This window comes from Lampris incognitus, chromosome 14 (genome assembly GCF_029633865.1).
Source record: "Lampris incognitus isolate fLamInc1 chromosome 14, fLamInc1.hap2, whole genome shotgun sequence".
Lineage (NCBI taxonomy): Eukaryota > Metazoa > Chordata > Actinopteri > Lampriformes > Lampridae > Lampris > Lampris incognitus.
In genome coordinates this window covers 35,996,824-36,021,399 of record NC_079224.1, presented here as the reverse complement: position 1 = coordinate 36,021,399, position 24,576 = coordinate 35,996,824, and the positions used below count along the sequence as shown (strand labels likewise).

Genomic DNA, 24,576 nt, shown 5'->3' with positions numbered 1-24,576 from the left:
ATGATGCTGAACGGGTGGGTGAGCTATGGAGTCAATAGTCTGTCTCTCGTCTGTGCCTCTTCTCTCCTTCCCACTTTTCCACTCATCCTTGCATTATTATGACACAATGTCTCTTGAGGAGGCACCAGGGTTACGGCAGGCCGTTTTATCACTTGCTCACTAAAATGCACCAGTCCCATGATCATTAACCACTAGTTCCACTAGTTCTTATTAAGTTGCTGGCTACTCACTTTTCTGCCATCTTGTGACAATTTTAATTTCAAATAAAGTTTTTGTTCCCATTCAACGGGCACTAATCACTTTTTTTTTTACCAGTCACTTTTCTGTTTTTACCAGTAATAATTTGATAAGTACTCGAACTTACTTCACAATTACCAGTAATTTTTCTAAATTTTGCAGTTCTGAGATGTCATTATCAATTGCTAGTATCTAAAACATGTCCAGTAAAATAAAATGACAATGAAAATATCTTAATGATAAATAATAATTGGACTTTATCAAAATACCACTAGTCATTATTCATTATCCATTAGCAATGACGAAAATGTGACAAGTCCAAGTTAGACTAACCAATCGTTATCATATAGTTAGTAGTAGTAGACTGTATAGTTACTAGTAACTAATGCACAGTGACTAGTAGAAATGGATAAGAATCTAGAGCCAATTAAAACCTTTATAACAGCGTAGCCCAATAGGGTTTGGTTAAAACTTGCTTGATTTTTAACTAATAAGAAAAGTTGCATGTAAAAAGAAATGAGTGACAAATATAAAACAGTTACCTGTCCTTATCAAATTATTACATGTTCAAACAGAAGAGTGACTAGTTGCAACAAAATTTGTGATAAGTAGCTATGAAATTGGACCTCGTAGCTATTTTTAGGAACTAGTAAACATACAGTAGCGACTGGTAAATGTCAGCGAAAAATAAACACTAGTGGCCTTTTTTCTGTGACTAGTGCATTTAGGGGACTGAATGATGAAACGGCCCGACATACAGGATCAGTGAAAGGAGGCATCTGTTCCAGCATGGCGGCGATGGGTGGAGGGAGCGGATGTTACCATATGTGGGATTCACAGTGAGTCATTTTAATGACGCCCACCCCTCCTCCTAGTCGGCGGTAGTTCATTCCTCCATACAACCTGGGGTAGAGGGAACACACAGGAAGGAGGAGAGGGTTAAGCGCCTTTTAACGCTGTAGGGTTAATCAACTTTAATGTAAATCACGTTTCACTGCTACACCAAGTAATGTCTATCTATGCAACTTAATAAAACCAGTGATAATGGTGTCTGAGTAAGTGCACAATAACAATAGCCAAAAACAATAGAGTATACGAATGCAATCTGTTTTTGAAGTGGGCCGGTATGCAGTACCCGCACTTCTACATTTTACTCTTTGGTGTACCGTGACTTTTTCTTTCACACCGGCACTTCTCACAAGCTGCCGGTACCCTTTTTTGCCCTCTCCATAATGATTCATAATGGCTCTAAATAAACTGCATTACCAAGGGGGCACTACGAATCCAGAGGGCACTACGTGACGCTCACCTGTTCCCGTTCATGATTTTTTTTCCTAGGATGGAGAAGTCATGACCTGCCCTTACTCTGCTTCTGATTGGCTTACCCAGATATTCTTACCCTAACCGTAACCAATCTCACTCCTCATGCCTAAACCTAATCAACCCAACCAATCAGAGGAAGAGTAAGGCAGGTCACGACTTCACCATCCTAGGAGAAAAAAAATGGGCTTCCCATTCTTGCCTGCCTGCTTTCCTCTGTCAGCGGCTAGTCTAAATAGCGTTACATTACTCTTACAATAATGTTGGCCTGACTGCAAAAAGGCAACACAAAGAGAACAGGAACAGAGTCAGAAGATGACACAAAAGAGCTTCAAAAGTCAAATCCTACGTAGGGATGGGTATCATGAAGATTTTAACAGTACTACTAGTCTTAGCGATACTGCTTATCAATCCGGTACTTTAATGGTACTCTTATCAGGTTTTTTTTTTAAGAGAAAAAACAAAACAAATGAAGAACAGGATTAACATTGCTTTATTTTCTCATGTCTGGACACAGCGTTACTTTTAATCATCAACCCATATTTGTATAATTTAGTTAACTAGGTGTGGGCTCTAGGCGGCTAGCGTACATAACATACCTGAGGTGGATGGGCCAACAAGAAACGAACTACGAGCTAGGCAGTCAAACTGTGCATTTCTCTGCCTGTATTTGATGCACTTTCGCCAGATGTTTCGAAAGATTGCTTGTGTTTCCGTCCTTACATGTAAAAGACTTGTTGCACTTGCGACAACGAGCATTGTCAGCAATCATGGGTTTCGGTCATTATGCAACTGTGCTGTTTACAAGGGTGGGGACACCTGCACTCAGTTGAGACTGACGAGGTCACTTAGATGAGTGATGAAACGTTTCTCCCACTAAACGTTGTGTCCAGATGAACTGATTCAACTTTCTGTGATCACTGTCAGCATCGACTCTAGTGAAGTATAACCAGACGTTTGACCGTTTAGTTCTCTCTCCGCCATTGTCACCAAGAGCAGGTTCTGTGGGTCTGTGTGCGTGTGTGTCTGAGAGAGAGAGGAAGAGAGCTGGCCCCACCCCTCGGCTCACACATATGACAGGCTCTGACAGAGATCTCTCTTCTGGTTTGGGAATAGCAAAAATGCACCATAGACAAATATCTTAACTCATATTGCAAATTAGAAACGAATTTGGTGAGACAAAAAGTGCAAGATAAAATTTATGTAGCCTAAATAAATAAGAATTTTTTTCCATTTTCCGAACCGCTTATCCCGCTCTCAGGGTTGCGGGGATGCTGGAGCCTATCCCAGCAGTCATTGGGCAGCAGGCGGGGAGACAACCTGGACAGGCTGCCAGACTATTGCACAGGGCTGACATACACACACAGACACACACACACATTCATACCTAGGGACAATTTAGTATGACCGATTCACCTGACCTACACGGGGAGAACATGCAAACTCCACACAGAGGACGACCCCCAAGGTTGGACTACCCCGGGGCTCGAAGCCAGGACCTTCGTGCTGTGAGGCGACCGTGCTAACCACTGCGCCATAGTGCCACCCTAAATAAATAAGAAATTTATTTTCTTAATTTCTCCAAAACCGATAGTAGAACTGTTAACGTCAGAGCTTATCAATACTATGGTCTTTAATAATTTAGCACTGGTGCCTGTTTAATACCGGGTTTCAGTACCCATCCCTAATCCTCATCTCATAAACCGCTTCTCCGGGGTCGGGTCGCCGTGGCAGCAAGCTAAGTAGGGCACTCCAGACGACCCTTTCCCCTGCAACGCCCTCCAGCTCCTCCTGGGGGATCCCAAGACATTCCAAGACCAGACTGGACATGTAGTCCCTCCATCCATCCCTAATCCTACGTTACTAAACGCAGGCTGGGACCAGCAAGGTAACGTTAGCGCCCCTCCCTTGATTAAATAAATTTATGTTGTGAACATCAGCAATATCTCTTAGTATCTTTTATTCACTGTAGAAATTCAGAATGTAATAATGATTTGCCGATATCGGCCGATACAAAAGCCAACATGTGAATAAGGTCAGTACTGGCACTTTTTTTTCCCATTTCAAGCACTGAATGCAACACAAGCTTAGGATTCAAAGAATAACTTGTACACTTGTGCTTCAGTGAAAGTACATGCTTTGTTAGGATATCATTGTTGCTTTTACTTTTGTTATGTTTGGCCTGGTATGCTGTGAGCTCTAGACATGCGTAACCAATACCAACTATCATCATTGTGGCTACTGTTATAGTTTTAAACTTGCTGTATCTAATTCTACTTTTAATGTACAAAATAATGTGATGTGGGAATTCTCGCACAAAATTCCAGAGCAGGCATTCACACTGAAGATTAACGCAGACATCTGACTAATGGATGTCCCTGGAGTCACTCATTTGATATCTGGTGGTAACCTCAGCTTTCTATCACAGAAAGTTGAATCAGTTCATCTGGGCACAACGTTTATTGAGAGAAACGTTTCGTCACTCATCTAAGTGACCTTTTCAGTCTCAACTGACTGCAGGTACCCCCACCCTTATAAACAATACAGTGGCATAACGACCGAAACCAACGACCGGTTTCATATGTAAATAGACATGACCATTAACTAGTTTCAATGGCCGTGTGTACTATTCACAAAGGATTGGGGAATGGTTGCAAATCACAGCATTGCAAGATGGCGACAGATGCACTCTTAGACCCCCCCAAATCGGTTCAGGGATGGTCGTTCTCTCTTCACATAGATGGCCTCTTTGACTCCCCGTTGAAACCAGTGCTCCTCCCTCATCCCTGAAAGAGTGGCTACTGACCTGTAGATGGGTGTAGACTGCAGAGTCCTGGCCTGATGTGTTAGCTCTCCTGTGTTGTGCCATCCTCTTGGCCAGCGTCTGTTTGGTTTCCCCAATGTACAAAGTCATGGTAATCCTCCTGGCACTTAACAAAGTACACTATATTGCTGTTTGTGCTGCGGGACCCGATCCTTGGGGCGGACCAATTTCTGGCGTGGCGTGTTTTGAGGTTTGAAAGCAACTGAGACACGGTGTTAGGATAATATGCATCTCAACTGTTCCGACACTCCTGCCACATACAGAATCACCACTGGTTTACGCTTAGACAGCTGTTGTCCTTCTCCTCTCTTCGATTGGCTGGTGCACTGTTTGGGCGCCTTCCTGACTTTGACAAACACCCAGGTAGGATAACCACACTTAACCAGCGCCTGTTTAATGTGGGATTTCTCCCCTTCCCTGGCCGCTATGTCGGTGGGGACGTTGTCAGCTCGGTGGTACAGCGTTCTGATAACTCCTAGTTTGTGCTCCAGTGGATGATTGCAACTATTCCCCAATCCTCTGTGAATAGTACACATGGCCATTGAAACTCTAGTTAATGGTCAGGCCTATTTGCATATTGGTTGTTACGCAACTGTATGGTTGCATACCGGTTGGGGCTGGGGGATACCTGCAGCCAGCTGAGCCTGACGAAGTCACTTGGATGAGTGATGAAACGTTTCACCCACTAAACGTTGTGTCCAGATGAACGGATTCACCTTCCTGTGATTTTCTTACCTGGATTACTGAGCATGCATAAAGACACTTAGCTTTCTATGCGCATGCACCTTTTCCTAAATGCTTTTCCAGCTCTCGCTTTGATTATTAATTTGTTCCTTGACTACCCTCATTACTCATGTTTTAATCCTCTTGCCTTTGGACAGTGTTGCCTACCTCCACGTGTTGGCGTCGGGGTCATAGACTTCTATAGTTTTAAGATACGTTGTCCCGTCAAACCCGCCCACTGCCATCAGCTGACCATTTACCACAGCAAGGCCCACCTAGGGAGAGACCACAGACAAAGAAAAAGGATGTCATACTTCTGCTCCATGTATACCTTAGTAAAAAAAGAAAAAGAAAGAAAGATATAACATTTTGGCATCTTAAAATTGTACAAAAATATATTCAAACAAAAAAAGTCTGTAAAAGAAGTTTAATTATAACAATCGAGAACCTGACTCTGGAGAAGTTTTGAAAACTTTAAAACAGATTTCATCTATGCGCAAGTGCAGTTGTTGTGACATCATCCTCTCCATTAAGCCATGTGGACTCACACACAAATGATAAATCTAATAAATAATGAAGCTGGTGAGTTTGTTCATTTATTAGACCATCAAATCACTCAAAATTTCAAGAAATATACCAGGTTTTCTACTTAGTAAGAGGTGTATTAGTATTCACTTTTAGCCCGCTGGGCCCCTTTACATCCCAAATAATAATAAAAATAAATCTTAAAAAATGTCTTAATTCCAGGGGTTAGTTGACTATCTGAGTGTGAAGCAAGGCTTTGTTTAAACTACCAGAATTATTCATAAACCTTGCCCACATACATGAAAGCCAAAAGATTAACAAACTCAGCTCTGACTTCTTGTTTTCTAATAGAAAAAATAAAACTACCTTCACGAGAAAATGTCTGCTTTAAAGTCCAAGTGAAACGCAATGGTAGTGGACCTTAATTCTTTGCTATTTTAGTGTCTTGACCATGACAATACCCCAAGTTAAATAAATAAAGAATCATTTTGGAATGAGTAAAGAACATTTTAACATCAATAAATTCACAATACATTGATAAGGTTGCATGAACAAAATTGAAACAGTTCTGTAATAGCAGCTCCGACCAGTTAAAACACTTTAAATTTCAATAAAATACAAAACTAGTTAATTTTAAAATAACTTAATTGGAGGAAAACACTTAAGATGATGATTGAATTAAAACTCACCCACACCCACATCATATCACTTACCCCACTCCGCCTGGAGGTCATTGCCACTACAGGAGACCACTGATTGGTTCTGGGGTTGTATCTCTCGGCACTGCTCAGCTCGGTGGTGTCGTCTCTCCCACCTACGGAGTAGATCATGTCCTGGTAGACGGCACAGCCCAGGTGCTTCCTCCTCGTGCCCATGGGGGAGACAGTGTGCCAGCGGTTCTCCTGAGGGTTATAGCGTTCCACTGGAAGAACAAGAGAAAAAGCAATGAATGAATTAATGATTCAATGAGCGATTTCGAGTCCCTTAGGAGGGCCATGTGTCCATGACGCTCCTGAGGGCCGTTAGAACAACACTGCGGTAATTAGAAGGATGGTCTGCAATAGACAGAATTGAAGCCCATGAGAGAATGAGTCAGTCAGAGACATAGGGATAGAAAGATTTAATGATTCAATCAAATCAGCAACATAGTAAATCTTTACTTGCTGATTCAGTCTTGTAATCAACTCAACTATTGAAAGGAAAGTGTCAGAACATTAAGGTTAATGTGCCTTAGGTCCATCTCCCAAATCATTCTAATAACGGCACCGTGTCCACTATGCCGTGCACGTGTGACACAATCAGTAACGTACCTGTGTTCAGGGGTGAGGTCCCATCAGACCCTCCCACAGCGTAGAGGAAGCCCCCCAACACAGCCACAGCTACCCCCAGTCTCCTGGTGCTCATGGAGGCCACTCGTGTCCACTTGTTCTCTTTCGGGTCGTACCTGGAACATGGGATGGTTAACCTGCTGTTAGACGAAGACATAAATGAATGGAATGTACCAGAATGAATCTTCAGTATCCGAGGAACTGTTTATCTGCTTCTGTCATTTTGAATTAAAATGTTTTATACGAATAAAATACATTAAGATAAAAATTACACGTATCTATTGTGAAATATGCTGGAGCCCTGATTTAAAAAAGGTTCGGTAAGAATAAAGGTTTACTTACTTGCTTCCTTTTTACTAGTCACCCAGATAGACTATTACTGACATCACTTACATGTCATGTTTTTTTTCCTCCCTTTTTATCCCCAATTGTACTTGGCCAATTACCCCACCTACTCTTCTGAGCTGTCCTGGTCGCTACTCCACCCCCTCTGCCAATCCGGGGAGGGCTGCAGACTACCACATGCCTCCTCCGATACATGTGGAGTCACCAGCTGCTTCTTTTCACCTGAGAGTGAGGAGTTTTGCCAGGGGGGCGTAGCGCGTGGGAGGAGCACACTATTCCCCCTAATTCCCCCGAACAGGCACACTGATCAACCAGAGGAGGTGCTAGTGCAGCAACCAGGACACATACCCACATCTGGCTTCCCACCCGCAGACACGGCCAATTGTGTCTGTAGGGATGCCCGACCAAGCCAGAGGTAACACAGGAGTTCGAACCGGCGATCCCCGGCATGTCATGTTTGAAGTCACCTTTTTGACATACTGAGGCAGAGAAGCCTTTTCCTGCAGCCTAACAACACACAGCCAAACATGCGTGCACACACACACACGTACACACACTAATACGATTGTTGGCTGTTACCTTTCAACTATGTTAAGACAGGAGACCCCATCCTGTCCGCCCACAGCATACAGATATCCCCCAAGTACAGCCACGCCCACACTGGTTCGACATGTACTGGTAGGAGCCACATCACTGCTCCACTGGTTGGTCTTAGGGTCATATCTGTACAACATATAGAAGGCACAGAAAAGAGTCAAACAGCAACATGTAGTAGGACTATTTATTTGTGATTTATGTAGCCCGGTAAGAAAAGAGATCATAGATTGTAGGTACTGTAAGCCTGGACAGAAAGATGGGAGGAGAATGAGGATCTCTAGAAAATGTTTAGTATTCCCTGCTAACCTTTCCACTGAGTTGAGGTAGGATGAGCCATCGTGACCTCCCACGGCATAGAGCAAGTCGTCAAGAACGCTGACACCAACACCGCATCGCCGCTTGCTCATGGACGCCACCATTCGCCACTCGTTGGTCTGAGGATCGTAACGCTCCACACTGGAAATGGCATCCCCGCTACACCAGCCACCAACTAAGGAACAAATGACAAAAAAACCCCACAACAAACACATTGGTGAGCCAATTGGAAAAACAAAGAAAAATTACATTAGCTGATCATGGCATTGTGGGGCTTAAATCAGAGATCACAGCATCCCAAGATCACCTGTCAACAGAGTTTGATGTAATAGTCTCTTGGGATTCAGGATACAAAATGAGACAAGTCATACCAGTCTACAGAAATATATCGGTGGCCACCAAAGTGCAGGTAACTGCACATTTAAAGGCAACTTTTGAGGCTCTTTAGTGGTGGTTTTCAACCATGTGCAACGGAGCGACATGTGAATGCAGGTTTTCTTTGCAACCCAACAACACATCAGCTGATTTCACGAGTTAACACACTTTCAACCAGACAGGGGAAGACTAGTTAGTGAAATTGGCTGGTGTTGTGTTGGGTTGTAATGAAAATCCGCATACATATGGCCCTCCATGGTGCATGATTGAGTATCACTGCTCTATAATGACAATGGTTGCTTCAAGCTATTGGGAGTCTGGAGGCAGATGGTAGCGAAACCTGCAAGAGTAGTATGTGGATCCAGAACTTCACCAGCTATCCACTGCGGTGGCAGTGGCTCAGGAGGTAGAGCATGTCATCCAGTTACCGGAGAGTTGCTGGTTCGATCCACGGCTCCTCCTTGCAAAAATATTAAGGTATCCCTGAGCAAGACACCTAACCCCTAACTGCTCCTGATGAGCTGGTTGTTACCTTGCATGGCTGACACCGCCATCGGCGTGTGAGTGCGCAGGTAAATATGCAAGGTATTATTTGTAATGTTTTATAAATGCAGTCTTTCTACCATTTACTTTCCTTGGCTCACCAGCCATTATTTTCTCCCATTTGGCTGCTAACTGCCAGTGGCTCTCAGAACTAACCGCCTCATCAGCTACAACCAACTTGGATAAAATTACACTCAAGCATCAGAGATAACGGCTAAAGCTGTGCCATTACCATTTTCTTAGTACTTAAAATAATGACCTGCAAAGAGAACTTCACCACAGCGGATGGGTTTCCTAGGCCGGGTCCTGGGGCCTTGCATTAGAGGTCTCTCCTGTGGTAGCAGCAGGTAGTTCTTCGCTTCATCAACCAAGTCTCTGTAAAATACACAAAAAAATGACCCTTTTATTGAAGGACCTAGGCAATAAATCCTTATCTACAGTTCCTACCTGTAGGTTATTCTTCATCTCCTTGAGCAAAGAGAGATTTGATTACATCTATTTTCCTCTCCAAGTCAGCTTGGTAATAATGACGTTATTAGTTAAGCTTTGTAACCACCCAACAAACTGATAGTATACAGTTTTTTTATTTATAGTTTAACTTTAGCCATAATCTGACAAGCTCAGTGCCCAGGTTACAATTTTAGTTTTCGAAGCCCAAATGCCATTAAGCCACAAGCATGCAGTTAAAAAAAAATAATAAAAAAATCACAATTTATTGCGAAATTGAACATAATCTGTGCGCCTCATACTTGGAATTTCGGCCTAATGGTTTTTTAATCTGCATGTACCAGTTCCACTTATGTCTCTCTCTCTCTCTCACACACACACACACACACACACACACACACACACACACACACACACACACACACACACACACACACACACACACTCTCTTCCCACCTGCATTCTTCATCACTCTTGATGAGAGGGTCTGAACCGACGGTGCCCACCAGGAACTTGGGGCTGAGTAGCGGCAGGCGGACATGCTGCAGGACCTTTAACACACAGGGCACATGTGAGACACAGCAATGCTGCCCATTCTCAGGTGGAGGCCATGTTTTAGCAAGGGTGAGAATTAATTCACTGCTGTTCATAAGGTGGCCGTTAGATGAGTTCAACGCCAAACACAAATGCAAACCTGAAAAAATTAACGAATCATAAAAGCATTTGTATCTTAAGATTTGTTAATATTTTCAGATATGCATTTGTATTGTGCTAATTTGGTGTTGGATTGCATATACCAGCCATCATATATATTTACCTTTGGTTAAACATGCAACAACATTTAGAGTATCATTAAATTCATGCCATCAGGCACATTTCCAGAAGAGGAAGGATAGCTTTTCTTCCATTCAGATTTAAAACCAAATAGCTCAAATTGTCTTATTTAGGTGGTGAAACAATGTCCAAATTTATCCTCGGGTATAAATCTCATCATCACCAAACCTTTGGGAGCTTTAATCCGTTCAGTTGTCTGCTCCTTCCTCCAACTCACTTATCTATGGAAATTGTGGCATGTAATCGTATCTCCATCAGTGAACTGAGGCCATAGCTGCATTTATAGCCATATTATTAACAGTACTGGTAGCAGGGATGGTAGCATTTTTTTCCCCCCAGTATCTAACCTGTGGTAATTGAGGTCGACGCTCCTGAATGCTGTATTTCACCCAGGCCATCACAGCGTTGAAAACTTGTTCCTCGCTACGCACGTTGAGCTCATCGCTGGAGATGATGTCAATCAACTGGTTAGCCGGCAACAGCATGAACTCCTCACTCTCCATCACCTACGAGAGAGAAAGAAAGATATAGGGGAGACCCGTCAATATATCTGCAGTCAGTCTGCCAGAGGAAGGGAGTGAGTGGGAGAGAAGGTGAGGCTCACACGGATAAGACAACCCAGGTCAGTCAGTCAGCAAATTAGTCTACCAATGAATTTATTTTGTCTTTACGCATGCTCAATAATCCAGGTAAGAAAATCACATTAAGTTGAATCAGTTCATCTGGACACGCAACGTTTCATCATCTAAGTGGCCTCTTCAGTCTCAACTGACTGCAAGTATCATAACAACCTAAACTAACGTTCGCTTTCATATGCAAACTGCCATGACCATTAACTAGAGTTAAAATGGCCATGTGTACTATTCAGAGGATTGGGGAATGGTTTCAATCACAGCATTGTAAAATGGTGACAGATGTACTCTTAGCCCCCCCTCGGTTCAAGGATGGTCCTTGCCTCTTCACATAGATGGCCCCTTTGACTCCCCGTTCACACCAGTACTCCTCCCTATAAAGGATGTGCACATCCTCATCCTTGAAAGAATGGCCACTGGCCTGTAGATGGGTGTAGACTGTGGAGTCCTGGCCTGACATATTGGCTCTTCTGTGCTGTGCCATCCTCTTGGCCAGCATGATGAAACGTTTCTCTCAATAAACGTTGTGTCCAGATGAACTGATTCAAATTTCTGTGACAATGAATTTATTTTTCGTAACCATGGGAAGTCAGCCAGCTAGAAAAGGGTGAGAGGTCCTCATTTTCAACTCCCTGAGGAATTATCAGCACAATAACAGCAAGTCTGTTAGTCTATCTGATGTTTGCCCAGTTTTCCATCTGTTGGTAGCATCACATGTTCCTCGTTCATCTGCTGGGGTGTACATATTTACTCACCTGTCTACAACATAATATAAAAGACACATGCCCAAAAACCATACAGCCTGAAGCAGATGTCTTTATGCACGCTCAATAATCCAGGTAAGAAAATCAAAGAAAGTTGAATCAGCTCATCTGGATAAAACGTTTATCAACAGATACGTTTCATCACTCATCTAATGCCCCTTTTCCACTACATGGTACTGGCTCAACTCGACTCGACTTTTTCTTTTTCCATTACTTGAGCCGGTACCATGTGGTGGAAAAGGGACATTAGTAACCTCTTCAGTCTAAACTGACTGCAGGTATCTCCACCCTTATAAACAATACAGTGGCATAATGACCGAAACCAATGATCAGTTTCACAAAATGTTTGCTGTGATTGCAAACGTTCCCAAATCCTCTGTGAATAGTACACATGGCCACTGTAACTCTAGTTAAAGGTCACACCCATATTTGCATATGAAACCGATTGTTGGTTTCGGTCATTATGTATTGTTTATAAGGGTGGGGATACCTGTAGTCAGTTTAGACTGAAGAGGTCACTCAGATGAGTGATGAAACGTATCTGTCAATAAACGTTGTATCCAGATGAACCGATTCAACTCTGATTTTCTTACCTGGATTATTGAGCATGCATAAAGACATTTTGACTCATTTAGGCAAGGATTTCCTTAAACGAGCAACGAGCAAACGGCGCGTAAAACGGCTGACTACAGGAACCACCTGAGATTCAGCCTCAAATGCAGGCGGAGCAGGATTACACCTAAGAGCCTGCAAATGAAATCTTCGGTCAAGGGCCACTGAGCTAACCAGATCCTCCAGAAGGCACAGAGCCAGCCGTTGAACGAACACGTGAGACAATTTTACCATCGACATTTTGAAAGCCAAAGAGGAGCAGATCCAACAGTGACTCACGTCGCGTCTAGATGAGACCACTTTACAACATGTGATCGAGTTCACTGATAAGGCTTCTCTAACTCAACATGAAAAGTCGAAAACCAGGCAGCAAAAGAAATTCAACCTACTAGCTGCACGCCGGAGACATCGGCAGACAGAGAGACGGATGCCAGACACATGCCGGTCATGTGGACAAATGGGTGAAGAATCTGACCGACAGACAACTCACCCAAGTGCAGAAAGACATCCTAGCTAGGGGGCTGAATTTTGCTGTCAAGCCGAGGCAAATGCCCCTAGTGGAACTGATCACAGCCACGGAATCAGAGATCTGTAAAAACATCACAGGCCCGGAAGTGGAGCAACTGCGGATGGAAGTTTCAGGCTGCCTCAGCAATGCGAAGCCACCACCATCCGCCATCAGTAGATGAGAGAAAAGCTCTCACGACTCTTAGTAAGGACAATAACATCATCAGCCTTCCAGCAGACAAAGGCAAATGCTGCTGTATTAAACCAGATAGACTATCATGAGGAAGTTACAACTAAAATTATGGGAAGGGGAGAAATCCCACATTAAACAGGCCCTGGTTAAATGTGGTTATCCTATCTGGGTGTTTGTCAAAGCCAAGAAGATGCCCCAACAGTGCAACAACCGATCGAAGAGAGGAGAAAGGACAACAGCTGGCTAAGCGTAAAACAGTGGTGATTCCGTATGTGGTGGGAGTGTCGGGAAAGTCGCGATGCACATTTTCCAAACACCGCCTCTCAGTTGCTTTCAAACCCCAAAACACGCTGTGCCAGAAGTTGGTCCACCCCAAGGATTGGGTCACCCGGCATAAACAGAGCAATATAGTGTATGCTGTTAAGTGCCAGGAGGATTGCCATGACTTGTACATCAGGGAAACCAAACAGACGCTGGCCAAGAGAAAGGCACAACGCAGAAGAGCTAACACGTTAGGCCAGGACTCCTCAGTCTACACCAGGGGTGTCAAACTCCAGGCCTTGAGGGCCGCAGTGTCTGCAGGTATTTGTTGCAACCATGCACTACACCACCTGATTAAACTAGTTCCTTTCCCTCCTTGATCCAGGAGGTGAGCTAATTAGTGAAATCAGGTGGTGTAGTGCACGGTTGCAACAAATACCTGCAGACACTGCGGCCCTCGAGGCCTGGAGTTTGACACCCCTGGTCTACACCCATCTACAGGCCAGTGGCCACTCTTTCAAGGATGTGCACATCCTTGATAAGAAGGAACGCTGGTTTGAACAGGGAGTCAAAGAGGCCATCTATGTGAAGAGGGAATGACCATCCCTGAACTTGGGGGGGGGGGGTGCTCAGAGTACATCTGTCACCATCTTTCAATGCTGTGATTGCAAATATTCCCAAATCCTCTGAATAGTACACATGTCCATTACAACTCTAGTTAATGGTCATGTCTATTTGCATATGAAACTGATAGTTGGTTTCAGTTGTTATGCAACTGTATTGTTTATAAGGGTGGGGGATACCTGCAGTCAGTTTAGACTGAAGAGGTCACTTAGATGAGTGATGAAACATATGTCAATAAACATTGATGATGAACTGATTCAACTTTCTTTGAGCCTGAAGCAGACTTTCTGGGATCCATTTTTAATTGACTCTGGGACCAGTTTTTTTTTCTTTTTCTGGCTGCTACAGTCAAGGCTTGTGAATGAACTTCAAATGTGCCTATGGATTCACTGGTAAACATATGCATAATTCTTACTGCTCTGAAAGCGACATTGAAAAACCAAATACATCCATGAGCCACACACTGATGGCTTTGTTACCAGCCAGGCCAGCTGTTTATGACCCGAGTTAAGTAGCAGGCAGCAAAAAACCCCAGGAATGAAGACACTTCAGCGTATCAATTTAGAAATGGTATTTTCTTTCAAATTCCAACAGATGGCACGAGATGGTTGTCACATTTAGCACGGAAAACAATCGAGAATACTTGCAATGAGTGTTCTATATTAAGTATTACATTGTAGTCTCCATTTTAATTTTGAGGGGAGCAAAATTAAATCTGAATGCCTTGCCAAATGCTGCAACAAACCAAAAAGCCTCGTGTCCAACTGGAGAACAAAGCCTCTCTGTGCCTCAGTGAATTACTGTGCATAAAGGTATTTTTAACTTCAACTCATTCAGCAAGCAAAATGCCGTGAAGCTACGCATCTGCTAATCTCAAATGCAAGCTTGTAGAAGTTATTTTTTCTTTTTCTGGGCAATGTGAGTACATAAATCTGACACCACACTTCTCAGACTGATGTTTACAATCTCTCGAGTCTGATCATTTCCAGCAGTCTGGGTTTTTAAATCAAGTTTACAATCCAATGGAGCACTTAACCGTCAAACACAGGCACAGGCAGCAAACTGCTGTGTTGGTAGCCTGATCCACATTGCCTACATCTGGTCAATATCTTGGCTGATAAATAGTATCTGACATACCTTTGTGCACATGACACATTGAGCATGCATAAAGACAGTATCTGACAGTTTCCTGTTTGAGGGTAAGGCAGTATTTAAAAACACCATGTGCAGCCTCAGTACATTCTGTCACATGTGCTTGCTTAAGGAACAGCGATGTCATCAGGAAGACAAATGATCTTAACTAATGGTGGGGAGGGGGACAAGAATCATACAAAAGATCTGCACACTGTTGTAATGGCTCAGTCTTTAAAATATAGTTAAACACTTGTGGCGGAACAAGTCTTTGTTATAAAAGACTTTCAATAGGGTTCAAATTGCCTGCGGTAATAAAGACAATGCTGGAAAAAATAAATAAAATGGAATGTATTTAGAAATTAAACTTTTATTAGCACTGACTGAGTTTTGTGTTTGGAAACAGAGCATCTGGAAATGTTGAAATTGCTAAAAAGGAAATAAAGGAGAATAGACTGGTATGAAGAAACAGAGATAAGAGAAAATTGCATTTTAAAAATAGAACTAGTACAAGCATGAGCAAGAGAAACACAAACAGAAACACGGGGGCAGAAACGGTTAAACCAAGCAGAACAAGTCTTGTCATCATGCTTCTCCATGGAGAAGAAGATGAGGAAGAGAAAGGGAAACACCATAGCAGATATTGAAATAAACCAATATTGGAGATTGAAAATACAGATGGAATAATGTCGAGCGAGAGAGAGAGAGAGAGAGACCAAGACTTTGACCGAGACGGGAGAAGAAATACTGGCACACTGAAAGACAGGATGTCTCCTTGGTCTCTTACCTCCTGGAAGTTGTGCTGGGTGAACTTGTCGGCAATCCTAAGCAGCTCACGGCAGGAGTGCGTGTCTGCAAACGCCCTGATGCCCAGACAGTTGGATGGGTCCAGCTGCCTCTTGAGGAACTCACAGCAGGCCTCCTGGATCTCAGCGAGCTGGAGCAGACAGGCAGCGGGGAGTAAGGTCTGCACATTCCCCTCCTCTACTGTAACCTGCGAGGTGGACAGTAAACACATTAGGGCCTGTTGAGAAATGGTGTGTACTGGTATGGACCAACATACAAGTATTCATCAAACACAGTATAAAAAAAAGTTATAACATTTTGGAGAAGAAACTTGAGTGAATTCATTGGGTGGGGTCCATGTGCACTTTCATAAAGCTTAGGCCTTATTGCATACTGCAAAAATGCATTGTCAGATACTGAAATTCCTGAAATCTGCCATTTTGTCACACTGGGACCAGTTTTGTCTGGTCATTACTATTATTACCTGCGAGGTGTAGGCAAAATCAATGAGAAGCTCCATGGCCCTCTCATCAATGTCACGGATAACCACCTCCGTCTGCCTGCTCTCTGCCAGCTCTCCAGTAAACATGGCCCTGAAAGACAGACGGGGAAGTTGATCAAGCTGTTTTCTGGAGAATTTCAACAGGGTGTATCTGTTAGCACTGGAATCACTCCCACGCTGGTTACAATAAACTTTAACATGGAGGAATTAGTTTGTTGATTAAGAAGCCTTTTGATTTTTTTTTGGATGAGTAAGAATTTCTGTGATCAAGTTTCATCATTATTTTTTCAAAAGAGGGGAATTAGTTTCAGTGGAAAACATGGCATGACATTCAGAACATTGCAATTCAAAGGGTAATGAAAAAGTAAACACATCCGAAAGAATGTCACTCACACGATTTAGCGGATATGAGATATTGTAATGAGATCGGACTGGCACTCCAACAAGCACAAAAAGGTGAGTTTATTGGTTTATCACCTGGGTTGGATTGCATCCCCGGCCAGGGGGCAATACATTAGTAAGAGGAAGGACCTCCAACAGGAACCAGGCTTTAAAAGCCTCTAGTCATTGATCAGTGAGATAGTACATCTTTGTCCAACCACAACACTCTTATTACCCACCCATTCCCCTAGCATGAGAAATGGTACATCTGCAAAAGTCATGACATGCGATTTCAAACTGTATAAATATATCTTCCATCTGCTTGTCGGATGCCTGCATATATCTACTACTAGCAAATATCTGTAACCTTCTACAGTTTCACTGCACATTCAAATTAAAAAAAAAAACTGCTTACTATTCAACTATACAAATTTGCTAGTATACTACTTGACAGGTCAGGGCTTTGTTGCACAGGAGCCGTCTTTCTACCTGAAGTAGGGACTGCAGGCAGACAGGATGACACGATGAGCATAGATCTTTTTGGCGCCCACCACCAGCACCACATCACACAGCTCACGGTGTTTTCGCAGCAGGTTGATCACCTCCAGGGTCTGACGAGGGTGCTTGTCTGAGACGTACGGCATGCGCGCGGGCTGGGGGACCCCTTCGGGAAGTTTGTTGGGGTCCCCCAGGGTGCAGCGACTGGTGATGTCCATTCCCGTGGCGTCTTGGCGTGCACTGGTGGCCCTGAGTTGGAAAAATAAGTAAAAAGGCATCCTTGATTTATGGGAGGTAAATATATCACCAGTTTTCACTTAACGTTACCGCCCACCATCCGAGTTCAAACCAGTGGGGTCAGATGTATGAGTACTAGTGTGATTTGGTCCATGCTGAAAAGTGGGGCCATTTTAAGGAAGCGTGAGAAAGTCATTCAGTTACTGTATTGGCAACAGGGAGGATGTAAACAATCGAGGTTACTGGTTGCAATGTTATGGATTAATAAGTCATAGAGGAGTAGATATGTTATAGTATATAAATCAAGTATATAAGAATATACTCAATACCAGTCAAAAGTCTGGACACACCTACTCATAGTAGGGTTTTCCTTTATTTTTACTAAATTTCACTTAAGTACTGTGGGAAACAACTCTTTTGGACAGGGAGCTGTTCAGAATGCAAATTTTTTAAATTCAAAATTGTTTTGGAAAGAAAATCAGAAGTAGGCAATGAATTCAAGATTTTGAAAAACATATTCAATTGGATGTGTCCAAACTTTGACTGGTACTGTATATCAACACCATGATGGAAAAGAAGAGAAGGGATTATTCTATAAACAGAGTTTTTGTTAAAAATAAGTCGACTTCAGCAACCAAAATGTGGAAAGGATGATTTTATTTACCATAGAATGTCAACTAAGTAGAGAGGAACCTGGTAACTGGCCCCAAAGCACAAAAAGAAATACCAGATATCTTTAAGTGTTTGGTGCATTCAAACTTAGTACAGCACCAAAAAAAGCACGGGAAAGTCCAAACTCTACTTCTAGATGGGTGAATTCATATTTACTTTAATGCCAAAATAATCATTTGCATGAATATAGTCAGACAGCGCACTCTCTCTCTCTCACACACACACACAAGTCCTGACCCTTCATTTTCTTTCCAGGCACTGGGACACGGTTTCACTTCAGATCTGACAGTCGGTATCAATTCCAGCAGCTCTTACAATTTAAAAATCACATCTTTGAATATGTTTCTGGCTAGAAAACGAGTCATTTGTAGCTTTTCCCCCGAATACTTAAGTTTTGCAGTCGAAACAAAGATAGCCCACACGGCAAAATGACACGGCCCCTCACATGCACACATGTACACCACTCCACCCACCAAACACACATGAACACACCTCCAACACACAAGACAGGTGGTCAAGAAAAGAAGAAATCAAGAAAAGAAAATCTACCAAAAAAAAACAAAACAAAAACAAACAAGTTATCTGGACATAAACAGTTGACAATGAGCATAAGTGCCTCCAACACGAATGTGACACATACAATACACAAGGCCGACCCCTGATTTTGCAAAATGTTTTTGCAGCCCTTACCCTGTTTTGGGGCATTTTCTCCAGGTGGAAAGATGAGACTATGTCATTCAGCCATTGTTTACAGACAGGTGGAGGAGTTGGTGATCCGCAAAGCCACAACTACATGTTTGTTAGACTGCGTATGGCAATGTAAGTGCTGCCCCAGAGCAACCAAACACAGAAAGTTCCCTTTCATAGATACTTGAGAACCAGTGGAAAATAGCCAGCCAGTATTTGGCTATTGGCTAATCCAGGGCTGGTTAGGAAAAGATGTATAACTGTGTCCTTTTGAAATCCCACACTTGTTCTAAGAGGCAAGATTGTGGGGTAAATCCTATGTAATTTTGGATTGGGTATTGTAAACGGTACATTGACCTGAATTAGATTAGCTGGACTCTACCATTAGAGGAACATAAGTGCATTCGTTCACGACCCTGCTCCCAACCCCCTGCCGCAATACTGCTCCGTGCCATTCTGATATGATCAGGAGACAACTAATTTGCCAGAAAGAGAGAGAGAAAAAAAGAAAGAAATCGAGATATTTATTGTTTGATTTCTGGTGACTGATTTATTATTAAAAGATATAGAAAACTGCCCAAAGAAAGAGCAGAGACATTTGTAAAATTCTGCTTCACAAGCTCCCTTATCTGTAGAAGGTGATAAAGGTGAGATTGAGGTGGATCAAAGTGCGCTCTAAGGTGAGAGATGGATGCAAATTCGCTATCTATATATGTCTTTTATTGTGTTCAGGTCTTCCCCCTTCCAAATGTGAGATGATATCGGTGAGGGCAGGCACAGAGCTATGAATAATTGGGAACCATATCAAACCACTGTAGGAATGTAGGGTGTGCAAGTTTGTGCGCCTCAAGAGTCCCAATGCTTGGACTATAGACCAATTTCTGATGGGTAACTACTTACCAACAATGCTAGCACGTTTTAATGAACATGGGTTCAAGACATAGGGTCAAGTCTGGGACTAAAAGCGTCAGCATACCTGCAGCATGAACTCAATTTGGCCAGCTTGTCAAGAGAAGCGGGACACGGGACACATTTGCCTAACAAAAGTGCAGTGCATTGGCTTTGGCCTCTACAGCATGCAAAGGCTTGCTGGTCAAACTAGTTGAATTCTTTGGACATAAGCACCCACAGCCTGATTGTCTTGGGCTGGTCTATCATGTCACATGATTGGCTGTGTTGCCTGGTTGGGAGACATTTCCATTCTGTTGACTTTATTTGCATCTCCTTGCAAACAATCTCATAGTAGACAAACACCACCAAGCCTCAGCAAGTATACACATTAATTTATACAGTGACTTTTTCTGTGGTGGCTCTGTTTGTTATCATTTCATTTTTGCAGTACTGATGCCTTAAGTTGGCTTATGCCATGAGAACTTCTCAACTGTGCTCCAAAGCTCGGCTTTTAACATGGAGTCAATGTTTTAACACATCCATGATACATTTTACACGTCTGTGCCCTGGACCACAATTTTTCTAAAGAATTGTGGTCTGTTTTAAATGAACAATACATAAGGAAAAAGATTATTTCCCTTGAGGGGAAACTGAAGGTGACTTGTGGTTCCTAAGGTGCCACTGAGGTGTTAAGAGTTGAACAGTGAAATATTTTACCAACATGAAACATTGTTCCATGGTTTCCAAACTCCAATCACCATTCAAAAACCATAGTGCTGACGGCATTGAAACCATGCCTTCATAACACAATGTGTAAGCACTTATGATTTACTGTCTGCTATTGACACCCTTAGGTCAACAACAAGAAAAATCTCACATCTTAATTCAGCCATACTCAACTGCAATGCTTACCTGCGCATTGGCTTTGCGTCCATGCACCGAAGAATAATATTTGGTCCCACACCTGGATGTCAACCTTCAAATACAACAACAGAAAACAGGAGTTTGTAGTGAATGAGTCAGGCTCAAGGCTCAACTCACAAGTCACTGCGCACTGACAGCCAAAATGAAACACCATCTCATCATCATTTAAATGGGGAAATCCCTTGGGCAGGATTTTTAGTTTTAAGACGAGGAAGGTTTCCCATCTTCTAAAAACATCTCTAATTATTTTCAGTCACAGAGTAATTACCGTATATCACATCATATGATAATGTGTTCACCACATCCACGGGATAATTGACAGATAACTAGGGCAGAAATCTCTTCACTCGGGTTCAATTTGTGGTTAAGTGAATTGTATTTTTTAATACTTGAAAGGAGAGGGAACAAACACACACACACAGAAACACACATTACTGCGTGCCATTTCAAATTCTCTCTGCTGATACTCCCAACAGAGGGTTTTATAGTTCGTTACAGGGAGGATGGTACTTGGAATATTCCACTTTCAGTCTCACCAATCTTCAAGGACCTGAATATACCACCAGTCTGGTTCATACTTGTTCCTGACACTGAACAGGTCATCTGATAAACCTATAGGGTCACTCCATCTCAACACAGAACCTCCTACCTAACTAACCTAGCTCAGTATTGATGAAAGGCAAATAGAACTTAAACACACACTGATATGCTGCGTAAACATAGCTGATCTGAGACTATATTGCCTAATAATCAATGTAAATGTGATTGGTTAAAATGATCATGGGTGATCATTTTAACCAATCATACATGACTTACATTACATATAAGTCAGGTGAGTCGGAGATACTAAATTGCCCCTAGGTGTGAATGTGTACATGAATATGTCTGTGTGCCTGCCTTGCGATGGACTGGCGACCTGTCCACGTGTTTCCCCACCTTCCGCCCAATGAGCGCCGGGATAGGCTCCAGCACCCCGCGACCCTAATTAAGATAAGCAGTTTGGAAAATGAGTGAAAAAAGAATGAATCACGGGTGATCCTATTAATAAAACACAACGGTTAACTAATGTGCTTAATTTGAAATACACCAATAAAGCATCCGGATAAACAGACACTTCCACATTAACCAAGTCCAACCATGTCGGCAGCTTGCGTTTGAGTTCCAGCAGATAGACGGAACCAGTCAGCGAGTTGTCAGTTACACAAACGTCACTAAAATTGTCGTATCTAACCGTGGGTTTGCCTTTAATTTATTTTGTTTTCAGTGCACTGGTCTGTAGTTTATTAACTTTGGAGAACTTGACGCTTTTAAAAACCTTATTCGCGTTTTGTTCGCGTTGTTGAAGCCAACTCGGTTCGCCTAGGTGGTCTGACACACGTTGTGATCGGAAATCTAGCTACACATTCTAGACGCAGTGAGTCGGGATAATACAATGAGCACTGTTAAATGGAAAGGACGGGAAATTGCTACACAGATCTGAGCTTAAGAAACCACCAGATGAGACTTTAGAGGATGTATTTCGGGTTGAGCGAGGCCGCCCAGAAAGACGGTTATGAAGTCTGAAACTACAACCGGATCTCAAAATCGGCATTAAAAATGACAAGTAACGCCGTATACTCAGTGGCTATATAAAGCAGCACTGGACTTTTTACTATAGAGGACGTGTATTCAAGTCGTGACTTACCTTATATTTCCATCCCAACGTTAGGACAGCAGTCGCCGAGTTTGCCAGTGTTTACAATTTAACACCGTCTCAAAAACGGGCTTTCCTCGCACAGCGGTCTGCGCCTGCGTGTAGCCACCGATGTCAATTTCCGGTACGGTCATTTCAAAATAAAAGCGCTGACGCCATTCTCGCGAGAAGATGGACTAGCTGCGTCATTAAAGGTAGAACGAGTAGGATTTCCCCTAAAAATCAATGTATAGACGCATACAAAAATAGTCCCTCTCAATCATCACTTATGACCCAATAGAGGTGTGTGGCGGTGTCTGTATCTGCAGAGACCCTGTCTTCTGCCTGTGTTTACTTATTTTGCTGTGTATGGGGCGTTAACCTTTGGGCAGCGGGACTCTAAAAATGTAGCAACCAGGTGCCAGATAGAGATCGTAAACATGCATCCAAGGGGAAGCTACAACAGTGGCGGACACAGCGCCGAAAAGATGCAAATATAGCGTGGCGAAACGCAAGGCGGAGAAAGCTTCCAAAGCGAGAGTGACTCTTTCGCCCGCTGGCTGGCGAACACTGAAGGAGAGGATGGGGATGAAGAGTGACGCGGAGTTGACCTGTACACTTGGGCCGGGAGCCAGGACCAGCCCTCAGGAAGTTTTCTGCTACCTTTTTTTTTTTTACTATTATTTCTTGTTAGCCTATACCTTGGGCCATCACAAGCTGATAACGAGCACCCAAGTTGGGGGTGCTCGTTATCAGCTTGTGATGTTAAAAATTGGAGTTTTGGCCCCCCGAGGCCAAACGGGGCCTGACCACCTCAACAGTCAAAACTAGAATTATGAAGAAAGACTTGTGTGTGTGTGTGTGCGTGTGTGTGTGTGTGTCAAGATAATATTGGATTGACAAACTGGAGGAAGGTTTCATTCCCCCATGCAAATTGGCCCTTTAAGCGGCCTTTGACAAAAAGAAAGGTCACATTCTCTGATGTGTTTTGGATCCCGCTATCAGCATATGGCTCCAGTTTCTGTGTTGTTGAGGCTACACAGAGGGTTTTAATGTTGTACATAGATACACATAGACCGTGAGAACACACACTTGCTTTATAAACCAGAGGCGCTGCATGAGCATGGGTGCAACTGCCCTTCACATTTGTCAAATACCTTCATTCAAGTAACTAATAGCACATTGTTGGTGTTTCTGTTTCAGTCCAGTCTGATGGCAGCCTGGAGTGGCAAACAAAAAGTCACTAAGGGCATTGCTAAAAAGGTGCTCGAGATAGCTAGAATGCTTCCTCTTGTTTTCAGGAACAGGCTATCTTTTCCCTTTTCCCCTGTGTGGTTCATCCATCCATCCATTATCCAAACCGCTTATTACTAATTAGGGTCGCGGGATGCTGGAGCCTGTCCCAGCGTTCATTGGGGGGCAGACGGGGAGACACCCTGGGCAGGTAGCCAGTCCACCACAGGGCCCACACACACACACACACACACACACACACACACACACACACACACACACATTCACACCTAGGGACAATTTAGTACAGCTGATTCACCTGATCTACATGTCTTTGGACCGGAGCACCCAGAGGAAACCCCACCCAGGATCTTCTTGCTGTGAGACGACCGCGCTAACCTGCCCCCTGAGGCCAAACGGGGTCGACTTGGGGGTGCGCGTTATCAACTTGTGATGGCCGCAGGTATAGGCTAACAAGAAATAATAGTGGGGGAAAAAAAGGTAGCAGAAAACATCCTGAGGGCTGGTCCTGGCTCCCGGCCTAACTGGGATGTGTTCTGGAAACTGCGGCTAGGGGGCGTGTTCTTCTGGTGTCGTTAAACCGGGGAGGAGGGGCCAAGTGTTTACGGACCACAACTGTTCTACCTGTATGTTAAACTTGTTTACTGCACCGATTTGAATTAAAGGGGTCCAATTGGGGTTATTACAGAAACTCTTTCATTTTAAAAATATGTTGGTAGCTAAGGAGAAATATGAGATTACATTGCGGATGAACCGCTTCATTATAGTTTGAAATGGGTTAATTATGCGAGGCTTTATTCGATAGTGTGCACTAGCGACACCTGGTGGTCAAATAACGTTAGAGCAGCCAATCATATCTCAGCTCTCCTGCAGAGGAATCATTTTGAGACGACTACTACTACTTTCGGCTGCTCCCGTTAGAGGAGGAATTTTGA

The 24,576-nt window shown here is 43.2% G+C and overlaps 1 protein-coding gene across 1 annotated transcript; it reads right to left on the bottom strand.

Moving 5' to 3' along the window:
* Window positions 1–168: 168 nt before the first annotated feature.
* Window positions 169–22,471, bottom strand: klhl20 (kelch-like family member 20). Its single transcript, XM_056292985.1, has 14 exons — window positions 22,400–22,471; window positions 20,704–20,767; window positions 17,296–17,553; window positions 16,408–16,516; window positions 15,925–16,131; window positions 10,761–10,919; window positions 10,036–10,130; window positions 9,392–9,507; window positions 8,206–8,389; window positions 7,882–8,025; window positions 6,940–7,073; window positions 6,343–6,551; window positions 5,273–5,379; window positions 169–1,140 (listed from the first exon to the last, which is right to left on the bottom strand). The coding sequence occupies exons 2-14, from the start codon at window positions 20,724–20,726 to the stop codon at window positions 1,056–1,058; spliced, it is 1,830 nt and encodes a 609-aa protein (XP_056148960.1). The 5' UTR covers window positions 20,727–20,767; window positions 22,400–22,471; the 3' UTR covers window positions 169–1,055.
* Between the last annotated feature and the right edge of the window lie 2,105 nt (window positions 22,472–24,576).